Here is a 14,553-nt window from a genome sequence, read left to right on the forward strand (position 1 = left end):
CACCACACCGGTATGATCACATTTAGTTAACATGGTGAAAGGACGACACCTTCCAAATAGCTCTGCACGATTAGATATATTACTACGATCGAGTATATTATGAAATCGGAAACGGAAACAGTTCTAAACAGATATAAGAGTATAACGACTATACATTGACTGATTTCACAATTTAAATTCTTTAATTGCGAGATAATTCATTTTATCCACTGTGAGAAGAGTTAACATGGACACCAAATTGTTACCCAAAGCAAGCGGGAATTTCTATGGATAGTTATGGAAATGTTTGCCTACACCTGTGGAACTGTGAGCGACTAGTAAATGAGCATCAAATAAAATGAAAAACATTTCAGCAGTTCTCGTGTTTATCCCTATTTAATTTCTAGTTTTGCTGCATCTTTAATACACATCTAATCACTTATTTCTACCAGATTCTACAAATAATGCTGGAATTCGAAACCCGAACCCGAATCCGAATACCCGAAATTCCCGGAATGACCGAAAAATAATAAAATTTAAAAAAAATTAAAGTAAATTAATAAATAAGAATACTGATGATTAAAAATTGATAGTAAATTCACAACTGAAATAATTTAATACGAAATTTTTGTCTCAGGGTCCCAAAAATAAAACATTTACCGGTGCTGCTCATGGAGATGCACGAATTAGAAGTAAAAAAAAAACACTCTGCGTCAGGCCAGTAGCCCATAAAGCCTAAGCGACGAAATAGTTCTACTCTACCCTCTCCCTGGTTGGGATGCTAATCCATCACATGGTTACTCCCCGTTATAAATTCGCCTCCACCCATTTACACACCTGCAGGATGTCTAGGGCGCCATGACCATTAGGTCGCCACGCTTTTCCAGCCGAAATCATTGCAGAAGATTAAACAAATGAAATATTTCCAATGAGTTTAATAGTTCAATTGTAAAAAGCTCCGAACTATTACAAATTGATACTCTACCTTGAATAATTATTAACCACACATTGGGAGCTATCAAAGCCATTAAGACCAGCCGTCTACAGTTAAAATTGAGAGATCGTCAGTTGCTCGACACCTTTTCGCGTCTATTACAAATACCTTGAATATATACCTTTGAATATAAACCTTGCTTAGAAGAATCCATCAGTACAAGATATATATTTAAAGGTATATATTCAAGGTATTTATAATAGACGCGAAAAGGTGTCGAGTAACGGACGATCAGTCTCAATTTTCACTGTAGACGGCTGGTCTTAATGGTAGCTGCTTTGATAGCTCCCAATGTGTGGTTAATAATTATTTAGGGTAGAGTATTAATTTTTAATAGTTCGGAGATTTTTTAAACTAATTGGAAATATTGCATTTGTTTAATCTTCTGCAATGATTCCGGCTGGATAAGCGTGCACGCCTAATGGTTATGGCGCCCTGGCTAGATTTCCCGTGGGTGTGTAAATGGGTGGAGGCGAATTCAAAACGGGGAGTAACCATGTGATGGACTAGCATCCTATCTAAGGGGAAGACAAAGTAGAAATATTTCGTCGCTTAGGCTGTAAGGGTATCTGGCCTGACGCAGACTTTTTTTAATTCTAATACCTGCATCTCCATGAACAGTGCCGGTAGGTGTTTTTTTCGGGACCCTCAGAGAAAATTTTCGTATTAAATTATTTCATTAAGTTGTGAATTTATCATTAATTTTTTACACCAATGTTCTTATTTATTTATTTATTTATTTACTTTTATTATTTTTTAATTTGTTATTTTTCAGTCATTCCGGGTATTTCGAGTATTCCGGTTCCGAATTCCAGCATTTCTTATTTTCCAAACTACCCGACTTACAGCATATACTTTGAACCGCAAAACAATCACGAACAGACTAAACTTCTGTCCTCAGTCTGTTATAATAGTCAAGGACCACCTACTGAAAAAGTGTTTCGTTCAACCATCGCCACAGAAAAGGTCTGACACTTGATTCTAATAGAGAAAGACCTCCTGATCAACGTGAGGTAGTTCGTACAGTTGAATTGTGGCATTCGTTTAAAAAAAAAAAAAAAACAGTGTTCTTGGAAACGAGGCTGGGATCTAAATTTACTTTCAGTTCTCGATGGATAAGCGAATGCGATTTTCTTCGCTTTCAAGATCGACCCAGAGACTATTCTACCAGATAGTACTTTTTAACACAAAGTAGGTGTTACTACAAACATTGTATTCCAGTTTATATATTTATTCTTTCTTTTTGGATGAAAGATTGGTATCGCCATTCTTAGGAGAAATTTCATTTTGTTTCCTCCTAAGAATTGATAGCGTTGAATCATGATATCAAACAAGCTAGATCGATCCCAACTCACTCTGGTATTTCTTCCAGAAGAATATCGCACTTTTGACCTTCATCTTCTCGCCTCTCACAACTTTTCTCCGTCTTTTCTTTCCTTGCTCTGTATCCACCATTTAAACTTTACTGACAATCCAGGAAACGAAAGCAGTGATGACGTACACTAGAACTGTTTTCAGTAATTCATTTGCCGAGTCTCTGCCAGAAAAGGCCTGACCTGATAAAATTACTACAACTACAAGCGACAGAACGGAAAACAAAGAAATAGCGCAGATGAACATAAATTTGACATTATCAGCCCCAGAACATTCCCTTGCCTGAAGAAAGTTATAAATTGCAAACACAATGGAAGAAAGAATGACAGAAATGACGAGTAGGACAGTGAAACCCCATACTGTGTTGATCATTATTCCAACAACCACCCAGCAACATTGAAACGCTGAAAGATTTCCCCACATAAATATAAACGATTTTTCACCTACTGATTTTTCAACCAAGAAATCAAAACTCCTTGCTGCTATGAACGGTACTATCAAAGCTTCAAGAATTATAACCCCAAGGATAACAATAATATCCCATGGACCTTCTAATATTATTGAAAGGACAAGGACATAAATAAAAAGTCCAAGCTGTACAAATACTAAAAGGAAGATTGTATACTTAACAGCATTTGTTAGGTTTCGTTTCTTCTCATTTTCTGGTGTTTTTACGTGGTTTTTGGCACAGTCACCAAATATTAATGTAAAAAGGGCCAACAATGGCCCAAAGGAAAAGGAAAAACCAAATGAGCTCCACAGCATCATTCTGATGTAAAATTCACGTCCTGTTACAGAGGATATGTCCGTTGTGTGACCTTTTAAAACGCATTCGGCGGTGTTTAGAGTTGGATTTTGGATTTGTGGACTCACGGCTAAGTCTTGAAGCTGTTGATAGAATATATTAAAATATTGGTGGTGAAGAAATGTCGGCATAATGTTTCATACATCGTCCAGGAAATGTTAGGTTATGTTTTATGAGGGTCTGAATGGGGTGATGGCTTTTGAGATCTTTGAAGACTAACGTTTTGGCCATTTTACGGTTATCAGTAATTTGACACTTTAGAAAAGGACACATACTACTAGGAAAGATTTTTTACGGTTGACTTTTCTTACGACTAACGGTTAAAATTTCTTAATTTTAACACATAAAGGTAAATTTTTTGCCGTTTTACAGCTAGCAGTTAGTCCATCTTATATTCACGTCTGACCATAGCCCATGCAAGAGTGCTGGTGTCGATTGAGTGCCTCACACTGAGCAAATTTCTAATTTGTCAGAGCGTCGGGAGAGCAAAACCCAAGTCTTCACAGTGACCAATTATGGGAGGTATCACGTGAATGTTGTAGACCCGATTAACACATAGTGATGGAAAGAGAAACAAAAACAATTGTCAGTATGAATAAATGGGGAGAGAAGCCATTTCCATACTGATTCCCCTGACAACTGCCAAGGGTCGCTTCAGCCCCTATGCTATCTTGCTCGTCTCATCTGAACGAGAGCCTGCAACCATAACCAACGAGCCTCGACCAAAAAGCTGACGAGGTACCTCTCCTCATACAGTCCTCGAAAAGATGTAAGTACCACCCCTCTAGTCACTCACCTCAACCCAGGAAAAGATTTTCCAACATCTTGTGACTTACCTCAGACAAAACTCTCTCGATGATCACAATTCGCTCCTCCTCCGACACATTACAACAGAACGGTGGAATTGTGATGTGCAGGTCCCGTGTACGCGGTGTGATAAGAATGGCACCAAGGGATAGGAATTCAAGAACCCTAGCAGGGATGGCAGCGTATAGACATGACATACTCCATGTATACTGCACGGGCGAAGCTCCATCGGTATGATAGTCAGACTGGTTCGTTGAGTACAAGTTGACTTGAACAAGAACAGATGAGGGATATCTCGAGGGGTACAACGCAAGTGCAATATTATGGTAATTTTGCCGTGATGCTAAAGAAGTGTAGGCATTGTCATAGGTTTTACAACAGTTCGCACGATCTTTGCATCTACTGATCACGTTTGCTTGGGTTTGGTAAGTGTTGATTGTGACTTGGATCAGGGAAAGAAGAACAAACGAGAACCCCGGCATCGTAACCATTTGGTATTCAACTGTCAAGAATAATGAAAAAAATTACCATAATGATAATAATAGTAATAATAATGATAATAATAATAATAATAAAATATAATCCTTTATTCACCATAATCACAGAAAATTATAACAAAATTAAGTTATGATAAAATGCTTGAAAATCGAAAAAATGTATTAAAATGTCTAATAAAAATGTAGGAAAAACTAGGATACACACTATGATAACGATAATTCACTCAAATCATCAAAAATATTTACAAAAATATTAAGACAAAATCCTTAAAAACCGAAAAATACATGAAAATTTCGACTAACTATAATAATAACAATAATAACAATAATAATAATAATAATAATAATAATTATTATTATTATTATTATTATTATTATTATAATGCAGATGGCACGCAGGTAAAGGCGAATAGGATCGACGCCACCATCGTGGACAAGGAGAACAAGAAAGTATCGGTGATTGAGATGAGCTGCCCGTGGGTAGAAAACAGGGAGGAGAAAGCTGCCGAAAAACTAGCAAAGTATGGGCCACTGCGCTGGGAGCTTGAACAGAGATACCCTGATTATCGGGTGACACAATACAACATTATTGTCGATCGATGTGCTCGGAGTTTATTCAAGAAATGTTAGAAAGGCACTTAAAGAACTAGTGGGATGGCAAGGTGCTTTAAGATTGAAATAAGGGATATTAGATGTTTTATTCCTTTTAAGTGTTCCGATAGTGACGTAAGGAACCTTTACTATTTTGACTGAGGTTTTTATTACATAGCATTTAAGTTTAGGACTTTCATTACTACGGTTCCATAATTAGGAATTGCTATAGGAATTTTAATTGTAAGGACTTTGGTCGTTGCATTGATTGGTTGCGGCTTGCCGCCCAATCATTGTTTAGGATATCTGGGTATCCAGAAGTTTTTACTGTCATAATAATAATCTAGCCATTTCACTGGGCGGCTCTTCTTGTCCACTGTTTCCAGATCGAACTGGAATTTGGAATGTTGGTTTTTCGCGAAGGGAGGAAAATGGGAGGACCGGGGCAAGAACCCTCGGAGCAAGGACGAGAACCAACAACAACACTTAATTTACCCACATGTGACGCAAAGTCCGGGAATTGAACCCAGACCATATAGCGGTGGGAGGCGAGAGCTCTCACCACTGCGCCATCCCCCCTCCCCATCATGAAATTAAAGTCGTGTTTTCATGCGACGCTATTGCGCAGATGTGTCCAGAAATGCATCCGGCAACAAAAATGGCAGATGTGATAGGATTTCGCCAAAATCGTCAAGTCTCGCGTACACGAATTTGACTAAAAAATTCCTCAAAATCGTCATTTCCCCCGAGTTGGTTTCGTTTTGACGAATTTGACCAAATTCGCCAAAAATCGTCAACCATGAATACTTATGTGTTTGTGCACGAACCTCGCAGTAAAGAGCAAATCAGACCTGAAAAAATTCAAGCCTGTACGGGATTCGAACCACTGACCTCTGCATTACTAGTGCAGCGCTTTACCAATTGAGCTAGCAAGCAAGCTGTGAGCAAGTCATCAAATTAGTCCGACACAAACCCTTAAGATGATAAATCAAACACAACAAATATATGAAATTCATATATCTGAACTGTGGTTATAGAAACGTATTTGTGCACGATCCTCGCAGTAAAGAGCACTATTTAAGCAATAGTAAAAATCAGACCTAACAAAATTCAGGTCTGTACGGGATTCGAGCCACTGACCTCTGCGATACTAGCGCAGCGCTCTACCAATTGAGCTAACAAGCCAACTGGGTTTGACTAAGTCTCATCAAATATGCCATTTTAGCTTCTGCGGTATTGACAAGGTTTGTTTTCTTGAGATATGTGTTTCCATGTTTGCTTTCCAGCGCGTTACTCACTGTCAAGAGAATATGAATATCGTCTCGTCACTATCAAACAAATAAAATAATAAATAAATCGAATAAAATCTGTAGCTCGCTATATGCCATTAGTAATGGCCTATGAGCTCCCCCAAAAATATTCGGTTTCGTCTGGTCATGACATAACAGCCACGTCACGCAATCGCGTACCCACCGAAATACCTTTTGCTGACACGCTCACGCTCCTGTCCGAGAGGAGGAAGGGAGAGAGTGGCACCTCACATGGGGTCTGTTAAAAACCTTAAAACCGCCTAAAAAATTACCAATAACTGATGATGCATTTACAAAGAAACTGCGACGAGTTTTCATTGAAACCGCAAAACCACTGACTAAAGCATCAAAACCGAAACTTCAGATTACCCTATTTCTATAAGATACGTCTTCATCTGAAATATAACCACGCTAAGTTCCCTAACCGCAGATCCTGAGCGCGTCTACGCAGTCGAGGCGCTGAACTACCGAACACAAATCAGAAACCACATCGGATACAAAATCCGAATATCGCCGAGGAATGAAAACCAAATGTTACGAAAGGGTATTTATAAAGGCATCAAAAATGGAAAACACAAGATTTTCTGGGCAAAAACTGAAAAAACCGATCCAAAATTGAAACGACAAAAACTGCAAACTTTAAAACCTACGTCCCACCATAGTCTGCCATATTAGCTGTAGACTTATAAACGCACTGCTAATCTTGTCTTTTCAAACAATCAATTTGCTTTAGAAAGAATTATCATAGTTGGTAAAGAGTCGACCTTACTCCTCGTAGGTACAACGCACGTTGCGGAAATCAGACGAGGGTAATACAGGGCGATGAGAGTTAGAACATTTGAGTGTACTTGAATGAGGAATCAGCTGTTCTTTGTTTCTTTGCGATTAAAAAAAAGCGGACTGTAAACACACACTGTTATGGATAATTACGATCTCCCTTCATCTGTCGATTGGGATGTCGATTGATAACTTCCAAGCAAACAACGATTCCCTACAGTCTAGTCAGCGCAGCACCAGAATGTTTGTCATTGAGGCTAGAGACACTTTTGACAGTCAAATGGATTAAAAATTATCACTTACCAAGTAGCAGGGTCGTAGTTACTGTCTTCCTATGGTGACTTCAATCAGTTGTCGCTAACTCGAAAGTATCGAGGAAGTTTGAAAGGTAACACTTCGGGACTGTTTACATAGAAGTGACGGTTTCAATTTAAGGATGACATCATTCACCTACAGATAATTGGTTGGAGTCAAAAGGCTTCCTTGGTTTTTTTCTTTCTTTTCTTTTAGAAGACCTTTCGGTTTCCAACCCTAAATATTCTTTTCATATGTTATAGCTATGATGGGACTTTCTGAATCGGTTGAGATGGCCGTGGTCTCTGTTCTCATAGACGGTTTTTCTGCTCTGCTGGACATCTTATGCGCCCCAGAGTTCCACAGATCATGCTCTGGTGATCAAATTCCTTTCGAGTGGAAATCCACAGACGTAGCATCTATTCACAAGATAGACTGAAATGAGCCTGCTAAAAACTTCCGACCCATATCGCTTCTCCCGATTGTTAACAAAGTCTTGGAACACTGCTGCATGTTTAATCGTTTGTATGACCACATTGATGACTTAATTACCCATTTACCACAAGGGTTCCTAAGAAATCGCTCATGTGTCTCTGAATTATTGCCTTCGGTTTCTGTTTTAGTTTATTAAGAAAAATTGATAAAATAGAAAATATGATGTACCACTGCTCGCAGTTTGCTACAGCCATTCGAGGCGAGCAGTGGCTTGACGTACTGATTAAATTAAGTATTAACAACAAATTGTACTAAGTGGAATCACAATTACAATACTAAGTAGAATTAATTATTATCATACAAGACATTCCCACCAATAACGTGGCTCCATTCTCTGCCTTTGAAGGCACACACAGCCCACAATTCCTCTATTCGCTCCGACGAAGGGCTGACGCTCGAAACGTCAGCTTTTGGAATCGTTACGGTGGCCACTTTAACACTTCAACTTTGTTGATATATCCAAATTAAAACATTATAATAGGCTTACAGAACTATATTATTGGACAAAACCATGATAAAAACATCCATATGGACGTGATTTATTAGGATTTTGCCAAGGCATTTGACACCGTCGACTACCGAGTTCTCCATTACTAAGTTGTTAAAGGCATATATGGTGCCAAGACAGCGGCTACTCAAATAAGCTAGTCCAACGGGTTGTTATTAATAGCCCAACTTCGCAAAGAGCCCCTGAGACTTCTGAGGTCCCTCAAGGCAGCCACTTGGGGACACTGCTATTTACATTATTCATCAACGGCCTCTCGGATGTTGCTATAGGTCGATCTTTTGACTTTCCTATTTGCTGACGACACTAAGCTACATCACAAAATCAAAACTCATGTAGACTGCTTGTCTTTGCAGAATACCCTAACCAACATGGATGAGTGGACTCGGTAAGACAACATCTGCTCCAATACCTCCAAATACAAAATGCTAAGCATTACCAGCAAAAAGAGCCCGCTGATCTTCAATTATAAGCTTCAAATATGAAAGACGTTGGGGTTAATGTCACCAGTTTCCTCACCTGGGCCATATATAAATATTCATTAGTAAGGTTGGCTAGAGGTAGGCTTTTCAATAACTACTAGGTATACAAAACTCTCAAACAACTTAAAATGACTTAAAATTTTTCTATTGCTCCGAAACAAACATAACAGCTTCGACTATACAACGTATTCTTCTCTGTTTGTCATGAAGTAAGATTATGCAGTCGTATATTAGACTGATTGTTCGAAAAACGTGCAACTTTAATGGTCCAAAATAAAAATTATAATTTATTTTTCATTTCTTTTCAAGGCAGCTAGGGCTTGACCTTTTTGTGACGTTTTTCCTTAACACGAGGCAAAACCGAAAGAGACTAACTGTTGTACAGTGAAACTGTTAGCAAAGCTACACAATTTAATAAAAAATTCATATTGACAACGCTTAGTCTCCGCCTTGGTTGATCCCAGTTAGCTCAGTCGTGCTCCCACTTTTCGTAGTCTTGTCTCCTTCTTCTTTAACCTTACGCGCAATCCAGGAAAGAAAGGCGGTGGTAACGTACAGGAGAGCCGTTTTCATTAACTCATTTGCAGAATCCCTGCCAAAAAACGCCTGCCCTGATAAAACTACGACAACTACAAGCGACATGAGGGAAAGTAAGGAAATAAAACAAATGATCCCAAATCTAATCTTGTCAGCCCTGGTGGGTGCCTTGGAAGCTCGCTCACTAGCTGCTTTGGTGGAACAAAGAAAGATATAAATTGCAAACACAAAGGAAGAAATAACTACGGAAATAACAAGCAGGACTGTAAAACCCCATAATGTGTTGATCATTATTCCAACAACCAGCCAGCAAATATGAATCGCCGTGAGATTTCCCCACATAAAGACAAAAAATTTTTTACATTTCTTTTTTTCACTTAAGAATGTAAACCACTTTTCTCTCGCTACGCAAGGCACTATGAATGCTTCAGCTAAAATCACCACAAGGATGAAGTATATCTCCCAAGGAGTTGCTGAACGTACCGCAATCACCCCGACCGCTACGAAAAGTACCAACTCTACGAGTGCTAGTAAAACGATTATAATTCTAACGGCCTGTGCTAGCTCTACTCTATTCCCCTTACCCGGTGTTTTATCGTTTTCTGCCATGAAACTAAATATATAACTACTGAGAGCTAATAATGGCCCAAAGAAAAAGGCAAAACTAAAGGAGCTCCACAGCATCGCTCTGATGTACGTTTTACGTTTTGCCGTGACGCTAGATATATCTGGAGTATGTCCTCTAGTAATACACTCAGCTGTGTTTAGTTTCGGATTTTGGCTCTTTGGACTTTCAGCCAGGTCTTGAAGCTGTTAAAAGAAGGTATTAGCAGTAAAAACATTGACTAATTTTTCCACCGACAAATGCTATGTGCATGTGTTATTAAACTCACGTGTACCAGCGTCTGTTGCCTGCACACAGTACATTTCGATTGAATGTCACAAAACCAAAACCAATGATATCACATTGGTCGATAAGAACAGAAAACATCTCAGCAGTATAGTCAAAGCCGGATATTCACACGCTTACGCTTTGTTTGTACCGTATAAAGGAAATTCCAGTGCCTCGAATCGCGAGATCTGCGATGTCTTATAAATGATTTATGATTTATGAATTATAAGATTCGCCGACAGGCAGGGACACCGCAACAGCTTGCACCAATCACTGTAGGCCCAGTAAACCCACCCATCCCACACAGGGGAGAACATCCAGCACACACTAATCTCGTGTGTGGGAAACTAACGTCTCCTACCCCCGACCCTGCAGGAGATGGGACCTCCATTTATCCGTCCCTATCCGAGAAGACTAGAATATCTAACACTTTCTTGATGTTATAGAAAGGTAGCAAATTCTTCTCATTTATTTTAAGACCCTGAGTGTTGGTCCGGCCGGGCCTCGAGCCCTCGACCTCCCGCAACGGTCCAGCGCTCTATCCATTGGGCTAACCAATGCTACTCATATAGTCCTTGATGGAAATAGGCACCCCTCCCTCCCACTAACTCGGTATTTTTAAATGCACTTCTTTCTGTAGCGTACCTCAGACAAACCTCTGTCGATAATCGCAATTCGCTCATCCTCCAACACATTACAACAGAACGGTGGAATTGTGATGTCCAGGTCCTGTGTACGCGGCGTGATAAGAATGGCACCAAGTGATAGGATTTCGAGAACCTGAGCAGGGATAGCAGCGTACAGACATGACATACTCCATGTATAGTGCACGGGTGAAACTCTTCCTGTTTGGTGGTCAGACTGGTTCGTTGAGTACAAGTTGACATGAACAACAACAGATGAGGGCTCTCTTGAAGGGTAGAGGGCAAGTGCGATGTTATAATAATTTCCCTCTGACCCTAGGGAGTTGTAAACATCGCTGTAGTTTTTAATACAGTTGTTGTGATTTCTGCATTCGGTGATAACGTTGGCCTGGATAACTCCAAGGAAGCCCATGATCATTTGGAGTTTCAGAAGTAGAGAGAATAACATCTTCGGTGTAACAAACATTATTCTGGCGTTCGGGCGTAAAAAATGGAATTAAGAGGAAAAAAAATCAGATAACATTGAATGAAAGTTCGATGCGCACTAAACTTCCAATTGATACAAACTTTTTCATTAGCTACGGGAAACCCGGATATCATAACATGAAATGACGTCAACTGCCACAATGAAATGAAATGAAAATCAATCAAATAGAATAAATATTGAAACTCATAAAATAAAGAAGAAATGAATGAAATCATATTAATTGCAAGAGCACTTGTATTCAGCACCAAGAGTTAAGTTTGTACTGAACAGGCGCTAAATAAGACTCATTGATACGGTCATTGCGAACAATATGCGGCCATGTTTAATCTTCCATCCGCTAACCAAACATAAAAGTTTTAGTCATCGAACTTCGTTTGATTTAACCAAATGATACTTGATTAAATCAGTCAGTTTAGCTGTGATTTACTTGAAGTCGCCTCATAAAAGATCAAATCTGACGTAAATCAGCACCCTTTACGATAGTTAATCTCATGGGCATGAATAATCATGAATAATGATGAGTAAGTTTAGGAGCATGAAATGATGAATAATGTCTCCGGGACAAGGAGTTATTCAATATCCCCGGATTTTAAATTAATTAGTTTTTTCTCACACACTGTAGGTCACCAGCTTTTCGAGCTCGTACGAGGCCCACTTTGGCTTCATTTTGATTAAAAGATACTAAAATATTGTGCAATAGGACCAACAAATGTCTTCACGAGACTGAAATAATCAATTCAGGGATTCTGTACATGCAAAACAGAAATGCGGCTGCCCGTCACGCTAAATGTAATGCAAGCTACAAATACTTCCTCTGTTTCTCACGAATATTCCACTCAGTCTCACTGACGAGATTTTGAATTAAAACACACCAGACCACTAGACAACGAGTCTCAATCATCTTAAAGACATTGGATTAGGTGATTAATTAAAAGGGGGTAAGTTTCTCTAGAAACTGTGGTGCTGCGTCGGTGGAGGAGTATACAAGGTAATTTTGTGACAAGGTAATTTTGGTTTTATCGACTGAGTTGATAATGTAAATTGGCCACAGTAAAGAGTTTTGAAACTGAAGTTTCGAGCGTTAGCCCCTCGTCAGAGCGAATTGTGATGTTTAGGAAAGAAAACAATCATTGATATCACTGTTTGCGAGGCGAAAGCTTCAAACCATTAAGTCTGGCAGTAACGTTTCTTGTACAGTGTGTTTAAGAGAGAAAAAAAGAGCAGATCTATGTTATAAATTCATTGTCACCATTTTCAGAACCGATGAGATTTTCAATACCCCATATTCTTTACATTCTTCTTCTTGTGACAACGGATTCCCAATTAGTTGGAGATTGTTTACGCGGATTCTTTGAAGTCTCTCTTGCAACGTAGTCGGCCAAATATGATAATTAAAGCAGTTGAATTTAAGGAATTTCTCTTTCTTTCGCTTTTTCCGGCACTCAGTCGACTTCAGATACATACAAGATAACACAGACTTACCAAGCAGTTTGCTTTCTGTTTGCTTCTGGCGGTTAATTCGGCGAAAGGGTTCAAATACGACCGTTCCCTCTCAGGTGTGTCCTGAGAGGGGTCACCATCCGCGAAGTCACACAAACAGGTTACGTGACGTTACGTGACTGCCTCGGGTCCGAACTTTCGGGTGTTTTTTCACCAAAACATGCGACTCGTGGTCCGACCACGTACAGTACGTGGGTAAGAACGGATGTTCTATTCGATATTTGAACTTTTAAGACTCTAGGCCGCGGAAAAAAACTGGCTATGGGAACGGAAATTTGAAATAGCGACTACAAGTTCGTACACGTGTGTGAAACCAATGTCCGAACTTGGAGGTTTGTTTACACCATAAGTCATGTGACACCACACGCGAAAGCTGACACTCAGAAGGTCAATTGGTTAGGGCGCCGGATTGTGTTGTGCGGGAGGTTGAGGGTTCGAGCCCACGGTCGGACCAATACTCACGGTCTTAGCATAAGTGAGGAGAATCTGCTACCTTTCTATAATCAAGAAATGGATAGATATTCTAGTCTTCTCGGATGAGGACGAATAAACCGTAGGCCCAGTCTCCTGGCAAGGTTAGGGGTAGGAGACGTTAATTTCCCACGCACTAAATTACTGTGTGGTAGATGTCCTCCCCTGGGTGGGATGGGTGGGTGTTGGTTCTGAAAAGCCCCTATGGGGAGTGGTTAAGTAACCTATGTATGTATGTAATATCCCCGAGACTAAAACACTGTTATATTCGTGACTCACAGTAGTAATATCTCATTGCTTTAGTTACGGAGGTGATCTTTAATTAAACCAACATAAGGCAGTATGGGAAAACTCATAGAAAAAGAGGAAAATTTATTTTTCAATTCATTCGCCAGAATCTTCCTTTATAGCTCAATTTATAGAGCCTTCTTCCCCTCAAACCAAACGCAACTCGTTAAAGTTTATTACTTCGGACATAAGTATTTAGGGACTGGGTCTTCCTGTTCCTGCTTGTGACAAACCATCTTCCCCCTCCCCTCCCCCTACACCCGTCGCGTTTCAATGGCCCCTCACACAAAGAGTGTTAAAAGTTAGGTGGAGGTTAATTGCCATTATTCTCAATCAGTCACGATCGCGAGGCGATTGTCGTTTATGAATAAAACTAAAGAAGAATAAAGTGAGTGATCATCGAGTATTCTTTGAATAGACTTTGGGAATTAAAGGTTGGATGACACCAGACAGTGTTCTTGTAGTAGAAAGATCTTTCGATCAGTTACATCCAAGCTGTTTATTAAATTGTTCATCTCTTACTCTTTTGGAAATATGTCTTCTGTTTTGGTTAAAACTGAATTACTTAAACACAGTTAACAAATGGTAAACACCACAGCGTACACTACAGAGTTATGGATGCACGCGGGAGGTTGCTAAGCACGAAAGAGGCCTAAGAGTCGCTCGAGTCGATAGCCGAGCGCGACTCTAGCTTTTTGAGTGCTTAGCAAACCTCCCAAGTGCATCATAACTCAATAGTGTACGCTGTGGTGTTTACCATTTGTTTTATACCATACCATTGATACATTGTAGCTAAAGAGTTCCCTTTCATTTAACAAATCTTA

The 14,553-nt window shown here is 39.6% G+C and overlaps 1 protein-coding gene across 1 annotated transcript; it reads right to left on the reverse strand.

The window, feature by feature from the left end:
* Positions 1 to 8,026: 8,026 nt before the first annotated feature.
* Positions 8,027 to 13,089, reverse strand: LOC111333152 (uncharacterized). Its single transcript, XM_022938675.2, has 3 exons — positions 12,953 to 13,089; positions 10,985 to 11,453; positions 8,027 to 10,257 (listed from the first exon to the last, which is right to left on the reverse strand). Exons 2-3 carry the CDS (start codon positions 11,447 to 11,449, stop codon positions 9,349 to 9,351), a joined length of 1,374 nt encoding a protein of 457 aa, XP_022794410.2. The 5' UTR covers positions 11,450 to 11,453; positions 12,953 to 13,089; the 3' UTR covers positions 8,027 to 9,348.
* Positions 13,090 to 14,553: the final 1,464 nt, after the last annotated feature.

This window comes from Stylophora pistillata, chromosome 4, assembly GCF_964205215.1.
Source record: "Stylophora pistillata chromosome 4, jaStyPist1.2, whole genome shotgun sequence".
In the NCBI taxonomy this organism is placed as follows: Eukaryota; Metazoa; Cnidaria; class Anthozoa; order Scleractinia; family Pocilloporidae; genus Stylophora; species Stylophora pistillata.